The sequence below is a fragment of the Loxodonta africana genome, chromosome 10, assembly GCF_030014295.1.
Source record: "Loxodonta africana isolate mLoxAfr1 chromosome 10, mLoxAfr1.hap2, whole genome shotgun sequence".
Lineage (NCBI taxonomy): Eukaryota > Metazoa > Chordata > Mammalia > Proboscidea > Elephantidae > Loxodonta > Loxodonta africana.
Window position 1 is genome coordinate 75,407,316 of NC_087351.1, and position 18,711 is coordinate 75,426,026.

Genomic DNA, 18,711 nt, shown 5'->3' on the forward strand with positions numbered 1-18,711 from the left:
GTGAAATCATTCTAACAAATTCATTTTTCATCTTCAGTTACTGCCTTAAATGGGAGGACCCTGATCCAACCTCATCTCACCTTTTCCAGTAGAGTAGCATCTAGCACAGCACTGTACAAACAGTAAAATCAATCTTAAACCAGTGTGGAGTCAGACACTTTGGAGAATCTAATAACAAGCTACGTATCCTCTCCCACAAAAATACACAGAAGACACAAAATCTCGCACTTAATATCAAAGGTTCAATGACCCTGTGAAACCAATCTATGGTCCCCCTAAGACACTAAATAAACACTGATAAATGAGCATTAACTGGAGTAGCAGAGTACGAGTTTAAAGCAGTAATTAAGGAAAGGAGAAAGTACCTGCCCAGCGTCCCTACCCTGTTATAAATTACAAATGCTAACAATTTGGTCCTAACCTTGAGCGATGAACTCTTTCTGACCTCATTCTAAAAATGTCTTTTGGTAATCTTTATTATCATAACCCCAAATTCCTAAGTACCAAGGAATTTTTTTTACTGCTAATTTAATTCTTAGGCCCTATCTTTTACACTTTCCCTACGCTCGAAAAATTTTCCCCATAAACTTCTGCCCCTAAATATCTCAGATATTCTATTATTTACATTTCTAATCTTGTAAGCAGCCCACTCTCAAATGGTTGTTTTGCTACTAACTTGCCACCTAGATAGATCTTATCTCCTTTGGGTCTGATGAGTCACCTTCAAAGTAATTTCTAGCCAGGATATATAGTTATATTCCTTATCACATGCAGGAAGATGAGAAATGGAAATTTCTTATTTCCCCTGGTTGTTATCATTCTCAAGGCTGCTTTTAGATAGTTATTTTATGAAAAGAAACCCTCTTTCAGCCAAGTTAACAAAGCACTCCTAAGAATATGTGTAGGCAGATTCAAACCTTTCACTGCAACTTCCGAATTTTCTACAAAACCAAATTATTCTATTAGAAGGCTAACCAGAGTTGTGATTTCCAGTTAAATCAAATAATGTATAAAAGATAAAGCACTTAGATAACCAAGTGACAGGTTGTAATTTTAGAGTTAAGTTAAAAAAAAAAAGCTATTAGGGGCCAAAAAAATACATAAAGGACTCAAGAAAAGATCTTACTAGAAAAAAAGAAAGAAAATGTTCACCATATGTTATCTTAAAACTACATTAGCTTTGGAAGGTTGCATAGTCCACGGTATGAAATATACAGATGTTCAACCACAGATTGGGGGTGCGCAGACTTTGAAACGAGGGAAAGCCAAGCCATAAAGACAAAATATGAAAATAATAGCAGCAAACCACCAGTGCAGTAAGGTTACATACTTTCTGCAGGACAGAGGTAACAGGCTTTTCCTCTAGTGAAGACAGTACACCCAAGATTCCACGACTGTATATGTGATCATTATCGACAATCATCATCCCAACCTCCTCTTATTTTATCTACTCTTCAACTCACTAGTTCCCATCTGTACCACTGCACTGAAACACAATGATTCTCTTGTATTATCTACAACTATCATCGTTCTTTTTCTCCTCTGCCCTACCCCTGTGCTGACAAGTACCAATCTCCATCTCCAACTTTCCACAGCTATATCTCCCATAGAAACCTCGAGGTTAACACATCAAAAATCAATTCCTCAGCTTCCTTCCAAAACCTGCTCTCCCACCTGCTGTTCAAGTAGGAACACCACACACCACCTAATTCTCAAAGCCACCCTAGACTCCTTTCTCTCTCTCGCTCCAAAGATTCACACAAATATTAAGTGGCTTCAATTTTACCTTCTAAGTGAATCTCAAATACCACTCTTTCCTCTCCCCTCTCTACTTCCACGCCTTCGTTTAGGCCTTCCACAATTTCTCTAATCAATGTTCTCTGCCTTCAGTGTCAGCACCCTCCATAGATGGCCCCTCATCTGTCCCACTGCCATCGCAACACAAAGCTGACCATGTCACTCCCCTGCTTAAAACCTTGCAATGGTTATCATCCATTTTCTATAAGGTTCTTTCAGGATGTGGTCCACATCTAGATTTTCAACTGCCTCCATTCACCATCCCTATCCTCCAACATAAACACATGTAACGCAGTAATCATACAGCACTACTTGTATTTTCCTGAACATACCATGTGCTTTGAGGATTCCTTTGCATCACATAATTCTCTTTTTTCATTTCAACACTATTTCAGACACTTGGAAAATACATATTCATCTTTTAAAACCCTACTCAGGTTTTACTCATTCTTTAAAGCCTTCCTTGACTACCTCTACTCTCAATTAATTACCCCTTCTCTCTACTCCCTCCCTGCCTTGAACATACTTCTATGAGTACACATATGACGCTAACTTGTTACTTGTGCACATGAGTATCTTCCCTACGAGATTGTGAGCTCATTGACAGAGCGGGGCCCTGTCGTTTTTATCATCAAAATATAAGAGAGTGCCTCAAAGTCATTCAATAAACATTACTTGGAATTAATTAAAACAATTAATTACCAAGGAGATTTCATCTCACCTTTGACACATCCCCAAAATAGATATTTTTGAAAAGGAAGATGTGCAAATCCAGAATATACAATAAACAGAGTTGAGGTAAATATGAATCAACACAAGATTATTTGAACAGCCAAAAATTCTAAGAAATCTTTCAAATAGATACATGGCAACAGAACCAAAAAAAAAAAAAATTAGCATAATGTGGTAAAAATACTGTCTGAAGGACAGAAGCCTGACACTTGAGATGATGCAAAGCAGAATGTACCAAAGCCTCATGAACAAGAAGTCCAGATTCTCATTTTTCCATCAGATAAGAGCCTGTGAGAAATGCAAGTAACAAACCACCTACCTTAGCAGACACTTTGGACAATGGTTTGTAAATATTAAGAATGGTATAATCTATTCTAAATTTCTTAGACTACGTTAATCGAAAAATTGGTATTTTTCAGAGTTGGAAGAATGTGAGAGATTATCAACAATTCCCTCCATTTATAACAGGAGAAACTGAGGCTTAGGGAAGAAATGACTTACTTACCCAATATCCCACCACTGGGTTAAGTGGAAAATGAGAAATTAGTACAGTGGCTTCTACATTCTCTGTCTGAGGCTCTTTCCACTCCCCAACACTACTCTTCTACAGGTAACTTACATGCTATACTGTTTCATTTGGTTTACTTTGGTTTGGTTTATACATAAAGGGTTGTTTTTCTTAATCCTAGAAGTCTGTAGGTGGTATCCAGACTTCAATTAAATGTTAGAAATGATTTCCACAACTCATAGATTACATTCATCTATCATTCTTTTCTTCCTCTAATAGGACCAGCAATACTCAAAGTATATGTCCCATCAGGTTGGATCACAGGCTTTTGGTAATAATGTTGCTACCATAACATGCCATACTAAGTCATCATTCATCCTGGTTTTTAAAAGCCTGCTATCATTTCATTGATATTTCATTAAAAGCACTACCATTTCCCTCAGTAATCCTAGGGAGATGGTTCTGTTTTACAGTGACAAGAAAGAAGAGTACGTGGGGACAGTGACTAGTCAATAGGCAGAATCGTCTTGGAATTACAGAACCTAAGAACTACTGAAGGAGAAGAATACTAACATCTAGCCGATAGAATATTTTAAGTCCACAAATATGAACTGTGGGTTCTACCAATGATAGTAAACTCAAGTATCTGATAAAAAAAATCATTAAAACATAACAACAGTATTGTTTATTTAATGCTTAATACTATTATTTATAGAGTGCTTACCATAGCTAGGGAAACCCTGGTGGCATAGTGGTTAAGTGCTATACCTGCTAACCAAAGGGTCAGCATTTCGAATCCACCAGGTGCTCCTTGGAAACTCTATGGGGCAATTCTCCTCTGTCCTATAGGGTCGCTACGAGTCGGAATCGACTCAACAGCACTGGGTTTGGTTTTTTTTTTTTAACCATGGCTAGGGATTGTTCTAAGAATCATACAAACATTTTCACCAATCCTCACAAAATCCCCAAAAGGCAAGTATGATACAGATAAGGAAAGTGAGAAAAAGCAATCCAGAGCTTTTATATACAAGGGGCTTAGTTAGAGGTGGCAAAATGGAGGGAGAAAGAGGCACCAAGGGAGGACCTGTTTCCAACTCTTCCTACACGGCAGAAGCACTATTTACTAGACTGCATGTTTGCTTGAGGTGGTTAGAACCCAGAATTGTAACTAATTACAACAATTTTACTTAGGTAGAATATTTATGGCGGGAGGTGGGAGGGGCTAGGGCCACTCTTCCCCAGGCCTGATAGATCTCTCAGCATCCTGCCTAAGATGATGCAGCAAATAAGTGACCAGAGCTGACACTTGAACCCAGGCCCATCGAATTTCAAAGTCCTTTCTCTTTCTCCTCTATCACACTACCTCCTCTGTAAATGCCCCCAGACTATCTACGTAGCATGTAAAATTAGTGGCTAACAATTTCACAAATTATCAGTTAAGAACCCTAAACTACCATCTAGAAAGTAAATCTCCTAATACCCTAGAATAGCACACATTCTATAGAGTCAACACCTCCTAGGGTAGGGTTCAAGTATGTTTTAAAACACACATTCACACATAAATGATGGGAGTCTTTCTTGGGGAAAGAAGAGGAGTATCAGAGAGAAGAGAAAAGGTCTCCTACAGGAGAAGCTGGTTTGTAAGAATGAAAGAGTTTTTGTATTATGTTAAATACTGGGTCTAAAACTAAATATAGCCCAATGACATCAATATCTTTATCATAATTTGGGAGTGCACATTTTAAGAGGGAATGCATTCACTCATTGAACAAATTCCAGTGCAGCAGACTCGCAGGTAGCACGGGGCTAAGGGGCGACAGATGTGTAGGGCACAGTCCCTGCCTAAGATTGCTTACAATCTAGTTAGAAAAATCAGGTGTATGTGTGAAAGGATAAAAAGCACCAAATGAACATACTCCAAAAGGGTGGGCTGCAAAGAAGCAGAGAAACTGAAGGAATGAGAAAGCAAAGGGGCTATTCAAGGTGGGGGCACTTTACACTACATATTGAAGGAAGGGTGAGAATTAGAATTAGAGGTCGGGGGGACAGGGAATACATAAAGATCCAGAAATGGGGGGGGTGGGGGAGGGGGAGTATTAAAAAAAAAATCAACAAATATATACAGATGCTGTCCCACAGGGCAAGCTGATGTGTACAAAAATATTCATAGAGTACTAGTGAAATAAATTACAGTTCATCTTTACAGTAAAACAGTACACAAGCATAAAAATGAATGAGGCAGCACTATATGTACTGATACATATTGCACATTGCTAAGTGAAAAAAGCAAAGTACAGACAGTGTGAACAGTATGCCATCATTTGTGTATTTAAGAAAAAACAGGATTTATACTTATATGCTTGTATATGCTTACATATTCATGGGCTCTCCATGGAAGAATACAGAAGAAAGATAAACAGTGGATGCCTCTGGAGAAAGGACATAGTTGGCTAAGGAAAGAGATAGACTGAAACAAGGGGACATGCTGCTCTGCAGAGGCAGGTGAATTACAGAAGATCCTGAGTGTCCAGTTAAAAGGGTCAGATAGCATACAAACTCTTGAGCAGGTTTTTCAACAGCAGCACTACGGACATTTGTGGCTGCATAAGTCTTCATTGTAGGGGGTCGTCCTGTGCATTGTAGGAGGTATAGTGGTATCCCTGTTCTACCCACTAGATGCCAGCAGCACTACCCCCAAATATTTTCCCACCAAAAAAATGTCTCTAGACATTGACAAATGTCCTCTGGGAGGCAGAATCACTTCTGGTTGAAAAACACTGCTCATGACCCATAATGTTAACAGTTAGCCTCAAATATTCTAGCACAACATCCCTGTATATTAACAGCAAATGCAACATTCCAATATGGGTCTAAGGAATATATGTTTTGAAATGACCGCCATACATCTGTCATAGCTTTTCAAGTTGTGGCAATTCAAGTCTCTTCCTAAATCTGAATGGTATCTTCTTAACCATATCTACTCTATCATAGATGTCCCTTTTAAAGATTTGTTGAGTACAAATGGTAAGGGCAAAAAAGAAAAGCTAGATATTTTCAGCAGTACACAGAGAATGGGCCAGATTCCCCAGTGGGCTTCCCAATGATGCACTGACCCTTTTGGGCCAGAACAGCATGCACTCTCTAGATCCAAGACCTTCTAGGATGCCAAGGAAGGCAACCCTTCCACAGAAATCTAACAGAAAGATTATATTGTGGCTCAGCTGCTGAAAAAGTAATATAATTGTTGACCCAGTAAGAACATAACTACTTGCATTACGCTAATATTTCTTCTCGTAACTCCTAATGACCATACAAAGTGCAAGACACTGTTCAAAAATCATAAAAGACTTTGCCCCTGATTTCAAGCAGATTATAAAATGAAGGATTAGTTATAATGCCAAGGGAGGCCTTAACTAGATTCTACAAATCACAATTTTATAAAGCTTAAAGCTATTTCTAACATACCACAATGAACAGAAGGGGGGAGGGGGGAGTCAAGACATCCAACAGGCTTGAATATTTTTCAAATACAGATCTAAAACTTTTGTTGATTCTCCTTTGTCTTTTTCTTTTCCCAAAGCCAGAAATCCAACTATACCCTGGCAATCTTGATTTCATATTTTCAAGTCATTGATTCCTTCAATACTGCTGCAGTTGAAAAGTTCTGGATTTCATTCTCATGAAACCATTCTCTTCAAATTCTAGTATTGTGCCGACTACTTTTGCTTAGCTCTCAGAAGGTTGGCTCTCATTTGTGAAGGTGACCTCCAGTGACCTCACTCTGCAATAAATACACCTGTAAGTCGCTATGGAAGATGCTTAAAAGTGTCCGCGGCGAAAAAAAGAAACTCACCATTCTAACTACTTCAGGGTAAGTCTGCTCTGTCAAACAGCCTCTGCTTATTGTAATGTAGTCCACCAGTTCATTAAGAGTGGAGCGCTTGTATTCTTTCATTTTAAGATCAGATAGCGTGTCCATGAAGTCAAAAATGACACAGCACTGCTGAAGTTTCTTTAGGAACAGTTCAGGCTGCTCTGAGGATGGAACGTCTAAGAAAAAAAAAGGAAATGGTGTAAGTCTGTCATCAATTTCTAGGTAACAGGAATTCTCTGTGAAATTTACTTCAAAAGCAAGCTCAAAAAAATAAGAATTCATATGACATCAGTGTTCTTTTTAACAGTTACACATGGGGAGGAAGGGACACCATATCCACTGCTTTAGAGACTTTGTCTTTGAAAACTACATTGTACCAATACAATTGACAGCATTTGCTATTTCACAACCAAATATTAACCAAAATCCTAAGAGCCAATAAAGAGATGAGGCAAATTTCAACCAAAAATATCCCAAGGTCAACACCTGTAAGTCCAAAAACACTGAAAAAGGTCAAACTTCCCATTATAAAGTGAAACCAGAAGTTTTCACTGTTAGTTTAAATTAGTTTACTAAAAAATTTCAAAGCAGAAATGTCAGTCTATACATTTTAATTTCAGGCTGACATCCTTGATATTTACAGCAATTATTTGTGTACATGTGCTTATGTTTTTTGTTATGCTTTTGTCTTGTTTTGGCTTCACCTCAATGATGTTTCTCTGTCAAAAAACTTGAAAAATCAATAAAATGAAGCAACATCAACTCTCTCAAAAAGAGCATATCGGTAGTGGGAAAATAAGAGCAAACTCCACTTAAATCTACACTCTCTTTTGACCCATCTTCTTCCCTTAGAATAGGAGAAAACTACTGACATCTTTATTAATATGTTCTCAGAATAGACATCTGTTCTTTTCCCATGAACAGCAGGTCAGACATTTGGCTTGGTGTTATTTCTATGTTAAAAAAATATACATATACATATGCAGAAATTTCAGGTTAGTTGAAATTCCCCAGCTAGCAAGGAAACCTAAAGTCTGCACTTGAAATACACCAACTAAGTTGCATACAACTCAATTCTATCTTCTTTTCCCTATTTTATGCCCACCTACAGCCCCAAACTGCAGCTTCCAAGGAGAGGCAATACAATTATGACCAGGGTAGGCTGCTGCCTTCATCTAAGGCGACTAACTCATTAATCCTCAGAACACCCTTACAGGTAAGCAGGTAGCACTATTATTCTCCACTTTTCAGAAAGAAAATAAGAGACAATCACTAAGGTCCCACAATAAATGAGTTATGGAGCTGGGCACAAAGCCCAGGTCTCTAACCACACTCCCACGCACCCTGTGTACTACACAAGGAGGACTTTGCCAGCCTTCCGGAAAATGCTTTACAGCAGCCTCACAGCATGAGCTACCTGTTCACTGGAGGTGAGTGCAACAGCTAACAGCACCTACCTTCCTACCACTAGCAGCCCCAGCAGAGAGGACTAAGGGTCACGCTCCCATTCACAGAATCCACATGGCTCCTCTCCACAACCCCCCTCCCCTCCTCATATCCCACAATCCAAATGCCAGCCCAAGTACCTGGGACCTTATGGGTAATTTTCCCAAAACACTGGCTACTGACATCCACATCAGGATAATCCTGAAATAGGTAGGAAACCTGAAAACGTAGGACTTCTCTACAACATATAATAAGGACACAAGAAGTAGACAATATTTTTGAAGGTATATAGTATCATTGTTACTCTAAGCAAAAACACATTGTGAATTTAAAAAATTAGTCCTATCCCTGTGACTTTTCCCTTACGCTGCCATCTCCATGGGTCCCCAAAGGCCTAGTGTATCTATCTTACAGTCAAAGTCCTTGGAATTTTTTTTATAGGTTAAGGCATGAACTGTGTCTTGTTCTATGCCCTTAGACTTAATCAGTTTCAAAACATCTAGCCTTAGGCTAAAGAACTACGTTTAGTCAGACCAAACCTTCTTTTTAATTGCCACCTAATTAAGGCATTTAATTAAGAAAAAAAGAAAAAGGACACTTATGAACATAACTTTATCTTCTCAACCAAAGTCTAATTACATGTGCAAGACCACCACGGTTAATAACCGAAATCTTCTGAGTTCTACCTCAGGCCCCATACCTCAAAGCTGAACGGGAGTTTTGTCACTGCAAAGGGAACAAAAAAAAGCTTATTAACGTAACACTAGTTAAAACCTTCAGGAGAATTTTTTGATATATTAACTTTAATAAAGCCTAATAACCAGACTACCTACATGGACAGCTCCCTGACCCGGCACATATGAATTATGAAGACATCTATAAATGATAGCTTTTCCTCCAAAATGCAAACCATCATTTAAACAGTGACAACAACAATTAATCTTTGTGGTCACTGCAATAATACTCAAGAGACTCACAGATTTGGATACTTTAAAAATTTAGGCAGTTAACATTTAGTTCTTTTCTTTTTAATATTAAACAGCTGAAATTTATTTTTTATTTATCCAAATTGATATAATGTCATAGACAAATATGAAGCAGACTGCCCACCTGCCCAATGGAATAATGACAATAACCTACATTTACAGGCACTATTGCGTGTGTTTGTATTGCGTGTATCTGTAGTCCCTGGGTGGTGCAAACTATTAGTGTGCTCGCCTGCTAACTAAAAATTGGAGCTTCAAGTCCACCCAGAGAGTCCCTGGAAGAAAGACCTTGGTGATCTACTTCCAAAAAGTCTGCCATTGAAAACCCTATGGAGCACAGTTCCACTCTGACACACATGGGGTTGCCATGAGTCAGAGGTGACTCAATGGCAACTGGTATTTATTGGTATATTTATTGGATACCCTTTTAAACACCTTACACATATCTCATTTAATCCTGACAACAACCTACGCAGCAGGTACTACTTCCAGATAAGAAAACCAAGACACAGAAAGATTCAGTGACTTGCCCAGAGTCATTCAGCTAATGGATACAAGCCCAGGCAGACTAGCTCCGGAACATGGACTCTTCACCAAAGTGCTACACTCAATCTCCATGAATGGCAGGAGTAACACATTCCAGAGAGCAGGGTGTGTGCAAACAAAGAAGAGGAAGAACACAGAAAGAAAGAAATTCATTTCCACCATGCACTCATTCATAAAGTACTGAAACCTTTCTCTATCTCACCTCCAGCCCATTCCCCAGAAATTAAGACATATAGAAACAAGCTTTATCATTTACCACAGACAAATTCTTCTAAAATGACTCCCTTACACAGAACTTAAGTAATCCCAACTAACAGAAAGAAAAAAAGAGGAAAAAGCCTTCCTCAAAGAGCCAATCCCTTAAAGTAACAATTAAAAATCACCTGTGACAAAGGATGATATAACTAGCAATATTCCAAGGAAGGGCCTTTCCTGTCATGTTTGGTACAGTACTACTCTACCAGCCAAGCCAAGCTCCTTGCCCTTATTTCTTATTTCCCTAGACCCAGTAGGATGGAAAAAGGTAGGATGAGCCAGGATCAGAGATGAAACATTCTCTAAGTTTTCCACAATACAAGAAAAGTTTAGTGTCTATGGAGCCCGTCCCAGAAGCAGATACAAACATTCTTTTTAAAGAAACACCTGTAAAAAGGATCAAGTACTAGGCCACAAGGAAAATCTCATAAATGACAAAAAGAAGAAATCATACGGTCAGTACATTCTGACCACAATGCAGTAACACTACATTTAACAACTCAAAGCTACCCACCTCCCAAATCCAAACCATGTGGAAATTTAAACACTACTGAAGTCACTTAGATTGAAGAATAAAACAAATACATTTAGAAATAAGCATAAATGAGGAAAATTAAAGGTCATCTTCACATCTCAAATCAGAACAGGCAGTGAATGTTTCTGCCAGGCTATCTTCCTGGGCAGCCCAATGGAACCATCTGGCCTGCACAGGCCATCCCTGCCCCCTAAAAAAAAAAGGATATTCACCTCCCAAAACCATAACCATAAATAATGAGGAATCAATAAGTGGTTATGCAATACCCTGAAGGTCATTAGTACAACTACCCATCTAGCCAGTATTAGCATTTGCTTATCACAACTTGAGAAGATCCCATAAGGCCAGATTCCACTGCACTAGGAGAACTCTTAAATCTAAGCTGATTTCCAGAATGTTTTCCACCCAAGAATAAAATCATAAGTGATCAAGCCACTCAGTAGTTATATTTCTCATTGTGTTGTCCCCCTCTTTCCTTTTGAGTATGTCATTTTTCCCATATGCCTTTTCTATCACCATCTCACAGCATCCTCCTAACAATTTTCATCAATAAGCTTAGGAAAATGGCTACTCCCTGACCTCACCTTTAAAGTGTTTATACCCAAATACCTTTGAAATTTACAAGTATGACTTGTAATGGAAAAGGACCACAGAATGCAACAGTCAAGGGAGGCTGTAAGTTCAGGTTAAAAGACAAACATTCTCCTTGTGTCTAAAGAAGAGGATCTGCTACACACATTTTGGGTCCCTTCCCTCTCCACACACACACAGAACTCCCTTCACCCTCATTATATGATTTCAAGGGCTGGTCGTGTTTGTTTGTTTGTTTGTTTGTTTGTTTGTTTGTTTGTTTGTTTGTTTACAATTTGCAGAAGCTGTTCATTCCTCCCTAGTTAACAGCTTCCCTTATTCTAGCCTATCTAGTGTTTGGGGCACAGGATCATGGATCCCTTTTCTTAGGGCCTGTCTTAATTATCTAGTGCTGCTACAACAGAAATACCAAGTGGGCGGCTTTAATAAACAGAAATTTATTCTCTCACAGCTTAGGAGGCTAGAAAACTGGATTCAGGGCACTAGCTCCAGGGGAAGGCTTTTCTCTCTCTGTCAGCTCTGGGGTTAGGTCCTTGTCATCAATCTTCCCCTGGTCTAGGAGCTTCTCAGCACAGAGACCCCAGGTCCAAAGGATGTGCCCCGTTCCTGGCTCTTCTTGCTTGGTGGTAATAAGGTCCCTCTCCTTTCTTCTCACTTCTATATCTCAAAAACCCACTGCTGCCGAGTAGACCCCGAACTCATAGGGACTCTATAGGACAGAGTAGAACTGCCCAACAGAGGTTCCAAGGAGCAGCTAGTGGGTTTGAACTCCCAACCTTTATGGTTAGAAGCCAAGCTCTTAACAGGGCTCCAAGGTGATGCTTAGTACTAAAATAGTAAGTAGATAAAACCTTGTAGGACTGACGTGAGATCCACTAGCACATGTATGTGATAAATGCCTAATTGCCTGTCCATGTGGTCTGTTCAATGCATTGCCACCAACTTGACTTCTAAACACAGATAAAGGCATCATTTCCTTTTTGAAGCACAAAATTCAGGACACCTAAAAAGAATCCTATTATTAGTGGATCTATGCTTCATTAGGAGTTGCTTTTGAAAGCCAATAAATCACAGATATGACCCACAATATTTCATCAAAACAAAGAAACAATTATAAATCTTTATAATGAGTCAAACAGTAAAATTAGGCTTCATGTCCTATGAAATGGACCCAAGTACGGCATGTTGATTACACAAGATACTTGGATGTACATAACCAAATAAGAAACTAATCCAAAATGAATGTGTTTCCTAAAATAGCTATTAAACCCCTGATTATTCCAATTACTTTATTACTGTCATTCTCAACCTTGGCTACACATCAGAATGTGTGCGGTGGGGGCAGGGAGGGGGAGCGTGAGGGTACTTTTTAAAAAAATACCAGTGCCTGGATTCCATCCCCAGAGAGTCTAATTTAATTGGTGTGGGTGGGGCCTGGGCATTTATAGTTTATAAAATTGCCTCTGGCGATTTCAATGTGTGGCAAGAGTTGAAAACCACTGTTTTAAAGCAAGAACTTTAAAATTCTTGTTTCGACCTTTCACCTTTCAAATTATTTCTTTCTCTCTCTCATCAATACAAACCCCACCCACACCCCCAGGGTTTACTTCAAGCTAGCGGTAAAAACTTTCCATGTCCAAACAAAAGAAAACCAAAACCAAACCAAACCCAGTGCCCTCGAGTTGATTCGGACTCATTGCGACCCTACAGAACAGGGTAGAACTGCCCCATAGTTTCCAAGGAGCACCTGGTGGATTTGAACTGCCAACGTTTTGGTTAGCAGCCATAGCACTTAACCACTACGCCACCAGGGTTTCCAAAAAGAAGGTTCCTTGAAACATGGACAACAGTGAAAGTATCTCTTGTTGGCCTTGCTTATAATTAAGTAAACGTAGGGCCAGCTGCTTTTAGAACTCTTCCCACTCTATTAGCCCGTAAAAAGCTCTGCCAATTATGGCATACACTTCTTTTAAATGCTTAAAATGTGTCCCATAGAATGGCTAGCACAGATAAAATAGTATCAAAATAAGACCAAGGTGTGCATATTAATTAAACAACAAAAACTGAAAGGCAGAAAAGGCCAGAATTAATATTTCAAGGTAAAAAGAAAAACAGTGTCAATGACAATGAACATTCACTACTACAAAGGACCGTATTAAGCTCCTGACATACATTATCCTCTCTGATCCTCAGAATACTTTATGAGTCCAAAAAAACCAAACCCAGTGCCATCGAGTCAATTCTGACTCATAGAGACCCTATAAGACAGGGTAGAACTGCCCCCATAGAGCTTCCAAGGAGCGCCTGGCGGATTCGAACTGCTGACCCTCTGGTTTGCAGCCATAGCATTTAACCACTGTGCCACCACGGTTTCCATTTTATGAGTGGTCACTATTAATATCACTATTAATATCCCAATTTTTCAGATGAAGAAACTGGGGCCTAGAGCAGTTAAGTCACTTGGCCAACATCACAGGCTAGTAAGGGCTGCAGCTGGTGTCAGAACCCAGGCAGTCTGACTCCAGAATCCACACCAGTAACAAAAACGATGATGATGATGATGACTGTAATGATAACAGCAACTAACAATTCCCACCACCCCTACTGGAGCAATAGCTATACTTCCATTGGCAAGGTTAATCATTTAAGGAAAACTGTAACCCAAAAAGTAAAAGAAAACTTGTTTGACTTTTCTGCAAGTATTACATATTTATATATTTTAAAATGTCAACAGTATCATTTAAAAAAAAAAAAGGCATAAAATCAGAATTACAGTAATGAATTATCATAGGTGGGTAAAATAAGTGCTTAAAAAGTAATAGCATATTGTTTTTCCCAGCTTGGACAATCACCAGATGTTTATTATTATTCTTTCACAGAGCTCTCCAATATCTCCCAAAATTTGTCAGCTCTCCCAAAAGCTGACAAATATGTACTTTTTAATTTATAAGCAAAACCCAAAGGTCCACTGATGTGGACAGAGTGGCTTCAAAAAAGCAAAATTACATGATTCAGGGCTTTCACATTATTTTGACCCTATGTTCCAACCAGGATAAACAGACAGGAAACACACACACACACACAACCTCCTAATAAATGTTTCTGTTTCCAGCTTGTCATTAGCTAGCCTTCACTCTTTATCGTCATATGCCAAGGCAGTCATTCAAACTTGTCAAAGCAAGAAATAAAAAATTTTAAAAACTGACCAACTCCTAATTATACATGTAGATTTCTTTCATGCCACCAAACTCACCCACAGTACAGAAGCCATAAAAGCCTCTATCACACGGCCAATATTTATGTCTTTAATTCATTACTAAAGGCCTATTGCCAGGGATGTAGACCTCTGGAAGACAGGGGACCAAGGCCTTTTAAGTACAAGGAATTACTAGAGCTTCCTGGGCTATACCAAGAAACAGTTGTAAAAATTATACAGTGTTCTACAGTATCCATGTCAGTGCATCCCTCTTTTGGCATCTTGGCTGAAAGCAGAGAATACCTAGAAAGATGTTTACCTGTATTTTGTTGACTATGCAAAGGCATTAGACTGTGTGGCTTATAACAAATTATGGATAACACTGTGAAGAATGGGAATTCCAGAAGACTTAATTCTGCTCCTGAAGAACCTGTACACAGACCAAGAGGCAGTTGTTCGAAGTGAACAAGGGGATACTGTGTGGTTTAAAATCAAGAAAGGTGTGTGTCACAGTTGTATCCTTCCACCATACATATTCAATCTCTACGCTGAGCAAATAATCCAAGAAGCTGGGCTATATGAAGAAGAACGGGGCATCAGGATTGGAAGAAGACTAATTGACCTTGATATGAAGATGACACAACCTTGCCTGCTGAAGGTGAGGACGACTTGAAGCACTTCCTGATGAAGATGAGAGACTACAGCCTTCAATATGGATTACACCTCAACACAAAGAAAACAAAGATCCTCACAACTGGACCAATAAGCAATATCATGATAAATGGAGAAAATATTTATGCTGCCAAGGACTTCATTTTACTTGGATCCACAATCAACAACCATGGAAGCACCAGTCAAGAAATCAAACGACATGTTACACTGGGCAAATCTGGTGCAAAAGATCTCTTTAGAGTGTTCAAAAGCAAAATGTGACTTTGAGGACTGAGGTGTGCCTGACCCAAACCACAGTATTTTCAACTGTCTCATATGCATATGAAAATTGGAAAAGAATAAGGAAGACTGAAGAAGAACTGATGCCTTTGGTGAAGAATACTGAATATACTGTGGACTGCCAGAAGAACAAACAAACCTGTCTTACAAGTAGTATAGCCAGAATACCCTTCAGAAGGGGGGATGGAGAGACTTCTTCTCAGGAACTTTGGATGTTATCAAGAGGGACCAGTCCCTGGAGAAGGACATCATGTTTGGTAAAGTAGAGGGCCAGCAAAAAGAGGAAAATCCTCAATGAGATGGACTGACACAGTGCTGCAACAATGGGTTCAAACATAGCAGTAATTGTGAGGATGGCACAGGACTGGGGGCAGTGTTTAATTCTGTTGTACACAGGGTTGCTATGAATCGGAACCACTGAATGGCACCTAACAACAACAACAACCAGCCAGTAAAATCACACACACAAAAAAAGATCAGGTTGTCTTTTTTTTTTTTTTCCAGGTGAAGACATTAAAAAGATAATAGCAAAGAAATATATTCTCTTCCTCTATCTTTCCTTCTCTTCCCCTTATTTTTCATATTGCCCAGAGCCAGTAACAACTTTTTCATGGGACAGTATTTGGGAACTCTTGAGCCACAAAACTCTTTCTTTCAACTTTCTTCTGCTAGGATGAATAACAAGAGGTCTAATTGTAATGACAATTTCAATTGTGTTTAGACCACCGCAGAAGCTGAGAAGATAATAATATGCTTTGCAATAGCACAGGAATGATACCTTGCTTTATGACAGCTAGGGAGTCCTTAAAAAATCTGTAAGACAAAATTCCCATAAAGCTGTTTGCATTACTTCCATTCAAGCACCTGCCAAATTACACTGTAACTTGTTTTAAACCAATCAGGTGTCTTGTTCACCTTTTAAAGCCCATCTTTTGAAGTCCTAATAGGAGTTTCCAGAATATGGTCAGTACATAATAAATGTTAATTAAATCAGTAAATTCTACATATTGAGTACTATTTTCCCAGTGGTTTTCAATTTTAAATCAGAACTTTATTTCTCTGGAAATAAAATAATACTGAAGGCGAGGTATTTAACATAACATTTAATAGGATAAATTATCATTTCCTAATGTATTAATAACACCAAGGCATAAAATATAAATTTTGAATACTAGAGTGGTTTTTATTGATACAATGCTTATAAACGTAAAAACAAAGCAAAACAAAAACAAAAAAAAGGCCAGTTTACTCGAAAAAAAATTTTAACCAAAAATACTGTTCCTTGAACAGAGAATTGTTTGAACTCTCTGCCCCCATAACACCCAGTAAGATAATGCCTTATATTCTAACACTTTGTTTTAAAAAAAAAAAATTTTTAAGTACTGACTTTTAAAAATGAACAGACTGGTTTAAGTTCAAGGATGAGACAAAAATGCAACAGAGAAAAATTCCAAATGCAGATGAGTATACAATTATAATAGGGTAGTATAAGCCATTCCTCACTTATCAACATAATTCAATTCGAAAGACCAGGTTGTTATGTGAAAGTGGAGGATGACCACATCAGATCACAAAATATTACATGGGATATGCATGTCCCTCTGGACCTGAGAGACTGAAAACGTAGGCAGGTGCTGTACGTCCTACTCGTCACGAAAGCGTTACTGCCAGACATAAGTCGTTAAATGTGCAGAACAGTTGGATACTAGATTTTTTACTCTTGTCCTAAATGCAAAATGTCAGATAACAAGATAGTCAATAAGTGAGGAATGCACTCTATGTTTGGGAATGCACTCTATAGCAAAAATTTAACCTGAAAAGTCTATCAAGTTTATAAAGCTTTTCAGTAAATGAAAAGCAAGAAGGTTTAGTGCAAAGGGCATGAGCTATGCACTCACTCACTCATTCATTCACCAAATATTTATTGAACATCCACTAAGGGTTAGACACTACGCGTATACCACAATGAAGAAAAGAGTCAAAATTCCCTTCTCTGATGGAGCTTTACATTCTAGCATGAAAAGACAAATAATAGCAACTAACCATAGTAAGGAAACCCTGGTGGCATACTGGTTAAGTGCGGCTAACCAAGAGGTCAGCAGTTGAAGTCCACCAGGTGCTCCTTAGAAACTCTATGCAGCAGTTCTACTCAGTCCTATACGGTCGCTATGAATCCGAATCAATTCAACGGCACTGGGTTTGGGTTTCTGTTTTTTGTTTTGTTTTGTTTGCTAACCATAATAAATAAACACATTATATAGTCTGTGCTACGAGAAAAAATAGTGCACAGGGTAAGAGGGACTAGGCATGCTGATTGGTTGGGGGGTACAATTTAAAACAGAATGTTCACCTGGAAGATGTCATTTGAGTAAAGACTTGAAGGAGGTAAAGGAGCCAGGCAAATGGGTGTTTAGAGAGGAAAGTATCCAGAGCAGAGGCATAGCAAGTGCAAAGTGAAAAGTAGTCGGGAGCATGCTGGTGAACCTAAGGATCAACAAAGAAGCTAACGTGGCTGGAGCTAGAGTGGAAAGCGGCAGGAGATATGGTCAGAAGAGTAAGGGGTGAGTGGCTACAGCCGATGACCATCATTTGGGCCTGGTAAGACACTGCAAAGACTTTGGCTTCGTCATTCACAATAGGAATACAACTTCTACTGTTTACTAGGTGACCCTGGACAAATCACTTAACAGATTCCCTATTGTTATGCAAATAACACACACCTTCTATATTTGTTTGCCAATTGCTCCCTCCCCACTACAAGGTGCTTACAGCAAAGAAAATACCTCACAGCAGAAGGGAGCAGCTGGCAAACAAACACAAAAAAAGGCGTGTGTTATTTGCGTAAAAATACGGTAAATGAGAAAGCCCTTTAAAAAGCTTAAAAGCTGGAAAATGCTTTTCTCAAAAAGTTATCATTCATTTAACATTTACCAAATATCTACAACATACAGATCCGAATCAATTCTCTGATTTGCAATTCTTATTAAAACTCAAAAAAAAAAAAAAAAAACAAAAACAAGCTTGTTGCCATCTAGTGATTCCAACTCATAGCGACCCTATAGGACAGAAAAGAACTGCTCCACAGGGTTTGTAAGGAGTGGCTGGTGGATTTGATTGGCTGACCTGTTGGTTAGCAGCTGAGCTCTTAACCACTGGGCCACCAGGGCTCCTATTAAAACCAGTACTATTGTAAGTATAGAAATATTAATACTTACTATTTTTGCACATCTTCAAAACCACTTTAATGAAAAAGGATATGTACTGCCATTTAAAAAATAATTTTTGAACTGTTTC

The 18,711-nt window shown here is 38.8% G+C and overlaps 1 protein-coding gene across 3 annotated transcripts in view; it reads right to left on the reverse strand.

Annotated features, from left to right (window-relative positions):
- Positions 1-18,711, reverse strand: part of PPP2R5E (protein phosphatase 2 regulatory subunit B'epsilon) — a 166,726-nt gene that overhangs the window by 68,524 nt on the left and 79,491 nt on the right. For all 3 annotated transcript variants that reach the window (XM_010588683.3, XM_010588682.3, XM_003408698.4), the window contains exon 3: positions 6,891-7,087. In XM_010588683.3, coding sequence (XP_010586985.1) covers positions 6,891-7,087 — 197 coding nt within the window. The remainder of the gene's footprint in view (positions 1-6,890; positions 7,088-18,711) is intronic.